The sequence below is a fragment of the Tupaia chinensis genome, unplaced genomic scaffold (assembly GCF_000334495.1).
Source record: "Tupaia chinensis unplaced genomic scaffold, TupChi_1.0 Scaffold000600_1, whole genome shotgun sequence".
Taxonomy (NCBI): domain Eukaryota; kingdom Metazoa; phylum Chordata; class Mammalia; order Scandentia; family Tupaiidae; genus Tupaia; species Tupaia belangeri.
Window position 1 is genome coordinate 8,632,759 of NW_006160117.1, and position 2,615 is coordinate 8,635,373.

The window sequence follows — 2,615 nt, forward strand, 5'->3', positions numbered from 1 at the left end:
TCTGTCTCTCTGTCTCTCTCTGTCAGGCGAGGGCATGCACCCTATAGTGAAAACCCCCCCAAAAAAAAAAAAAAAAAAGACTCCCTTTACCCTTAATCTGGCTTTGGTGGTTGATGATTCGATGGGAATCTACAACAGCATGGCTATCCTCTCTGGGGGCTGACTTCTCATTTTCCCTCTTACTGTCTCTCTCCAGTGAGTGCACGCACCCTATAAGAAAAATCTCAAACAAAAAACAAACAAAAAAAACTATCTGATAAATAAAACAAATTATCTTTCACATATTCTTCAATCTATACTGAAGAACAGAGTCTCATTGATAATTATTTCTTAATAAGAAATATACATAGATAAATATAGAGGGCAGGGGAGAAGGGAGAAAATTTCTGAGACTCAGATCATACATAACTGACTGTCTCTTTATGATAAATACAGCAGCGTACACGTACCTTTGCACCCAGCTCATTATAATGCAATTTCAAAGCTGTTACTCTTTCATCAAGCTCTTTGGGGTTTTCCGTCTGTTTTTTCTGTACAATCTGACGTCCAGTTTTTATTACCATCTCCACTTCAGACTTCACTTCACTCAGACTTTTATACAAGTTCTAAGTTGAAACATAAAACATAATGATAAGCAACAGTGTAAAATTAACTTATATTATAATTAATAGAAATAAATAGGATAGATATAACCTGGAGCAGCAGGTGGCATGATAGTTAACGTACTGGACTCCCACATGGCTGACTGCAGTTCGAATCATGGACCCAGTGACTTAAAAATCATTCCAGGCAGGGCCAGCAGGTAGCATGGTGGTTAAGGTGCTGGAATTCCCACATGACTGGCCATGGTTTGAGTCCTGGACCTGGCAGCTTGCTTTCTCACTCTTCCTTTCTCTCTGGCTTTCTCTGGCAAAACTCATGTGAAAAAATAATATTAATAATAAATAAATAATTCTTTTAAAAAAAATCATTCCAGGCACACATGCCTGTATGCCCAAAGTCCTGAGAGAAGAATGGAGGAGAAGGGATTGTGTCATGGCCATCCCCCCTGGGGAGGGTGATTTCTTACTTTCTCTCTTTCTCTGTCTCTGTTTCTCTCTAGCAAGTGCATGCACCCTATGGAGAAGAGATTGTGGTGTGGCCATCCTCCCTGGGGGGGGTGTGATTTCTCACTTTCCCCTCTCACTGTGTCTCTGTCTTCCTGCCAGCATATATGCCCTAAGGCAAAAACCTTTAAACATAAAAAACGAACTGTGAGTTCTGTGTAAGCTTTCCAGATAATTTTTAAATTCATTTTACTTTGTCTTAGAAGACATAAAAATATGTGTATATTTGGAAACAATGAAATAGTTCATTGTTATGTTGGGAATCTACATACATTTTTAAATTATTTAATTTAATTTATTACTATTATTTAATTTGACCAGAGAAAGACAAAGAGAGGGAAAATGAGAAACCAAGCCGCCAGGTCCATGATTTGAACTGCAGTTGGCCATGTGGGTGTCCAACACCTTAACTACCACAATACCTGCTGCCCCCCTCTGTAAATTTTTGAATCTTAGGTACTTTTAAAGATTTAATCATTAATCTTTAAAAAAAAATAACTCAATGATTTATCATTATGTTGAAAGCTCATTTAAGGTACTGTTAGCCACGAACATCTTACTAAAGAGATGGGACCAGCAGTTAGCGTAACGGCTATGTCGCTGGACTCCCTCCCATGCAGTCAACCGCAGTTAGCGTCTCAGACCCAGTGGCTTAAAACTCATGCCTGGCATGTGTGCATGTGTGTCCAAGATTCTAAGAGAAGAAGGGATTGCAGAGTGGCCATCCCTCCTGGGGGGGCAATTTATCTCTTTCTGTCTGTCTGTCTGTCTGTCTCTCTCTGGCAAGTACACATACCCCATAGCAAAACAAACAAACAAACAAACAAAAAAACTCTCTAAAAGAAAATATTTATTACCAAAGAAATATTCTTTATTGTGTGTGCTTATGTTAGGAACACTCTAATCGACAAAAAATTCTTCAATGTAAAGTTGTGCTTATAGTGAGTACCGTAACATACCTTAAGTAATGAAAAATGTAAAAATCGTTAAGGAAACCTGTCCTTATGAATTGGTCCTGAATTTAAACCAGAGTCAGAAATAAACTGAACAAAAGACTGAAACCATTTCCTTTGTACTGAGGCAAAGGGCAGACACAGGTGGGTTTGTTTTCAGCTCATACTTCCTGGTGGGTAAGTTTTATGCTTTAATATGAGGGACCTGCTCCTAGAAGAGGATAAACATCTCTCACTTTGCAAAATATTAGTCATGATGATAGTTTACCTGGGTCCCTTCTGCTTTTAACTCTTCTTGGAAAATTTGACATATGTCCCATGTCCTTCTATCCTTACTCAACTAATATCAGCTGATCAGTGTATATTATTATATTCAAAATTCCTTTTCTGGGGCAAGAATATTTAAACTAATGATACTACCAAAATGTATCTTGAAGTATAAAGAAATGTTACTGAATCAAAATTATTTTACTTCTAAGAAGATATGACAGTAGGCAGGATAAATGTAGATACCAGAGACTATACGGGAGGGGAATAGTTAGTAGAGGGTGGGTGG

The 2,615-nt window shown here is 38.0% G+C and overlaps 1 protein-coding gene across 1 annotated transcript in view; it reads right to left on the bottom strand.

The window, feature by feature from the left end:
• The window catches only part of DMD (dystrophin), a 1,496,890-nt gene that overhangs the window by 1,490,053 nt on the left and 4,222 nt on the right, over positions 1-2,615 (bottom strand). The window contains exon 3 of the mRNA XM_027775723.1: positions 450-605. Within this exon, the coding sequence (XP_027631524.1) occupies positions 450-605 (156 nt within the window). The remainder of the gene's footprint in view (positions 1-449; positions 606-2,615) is intronic.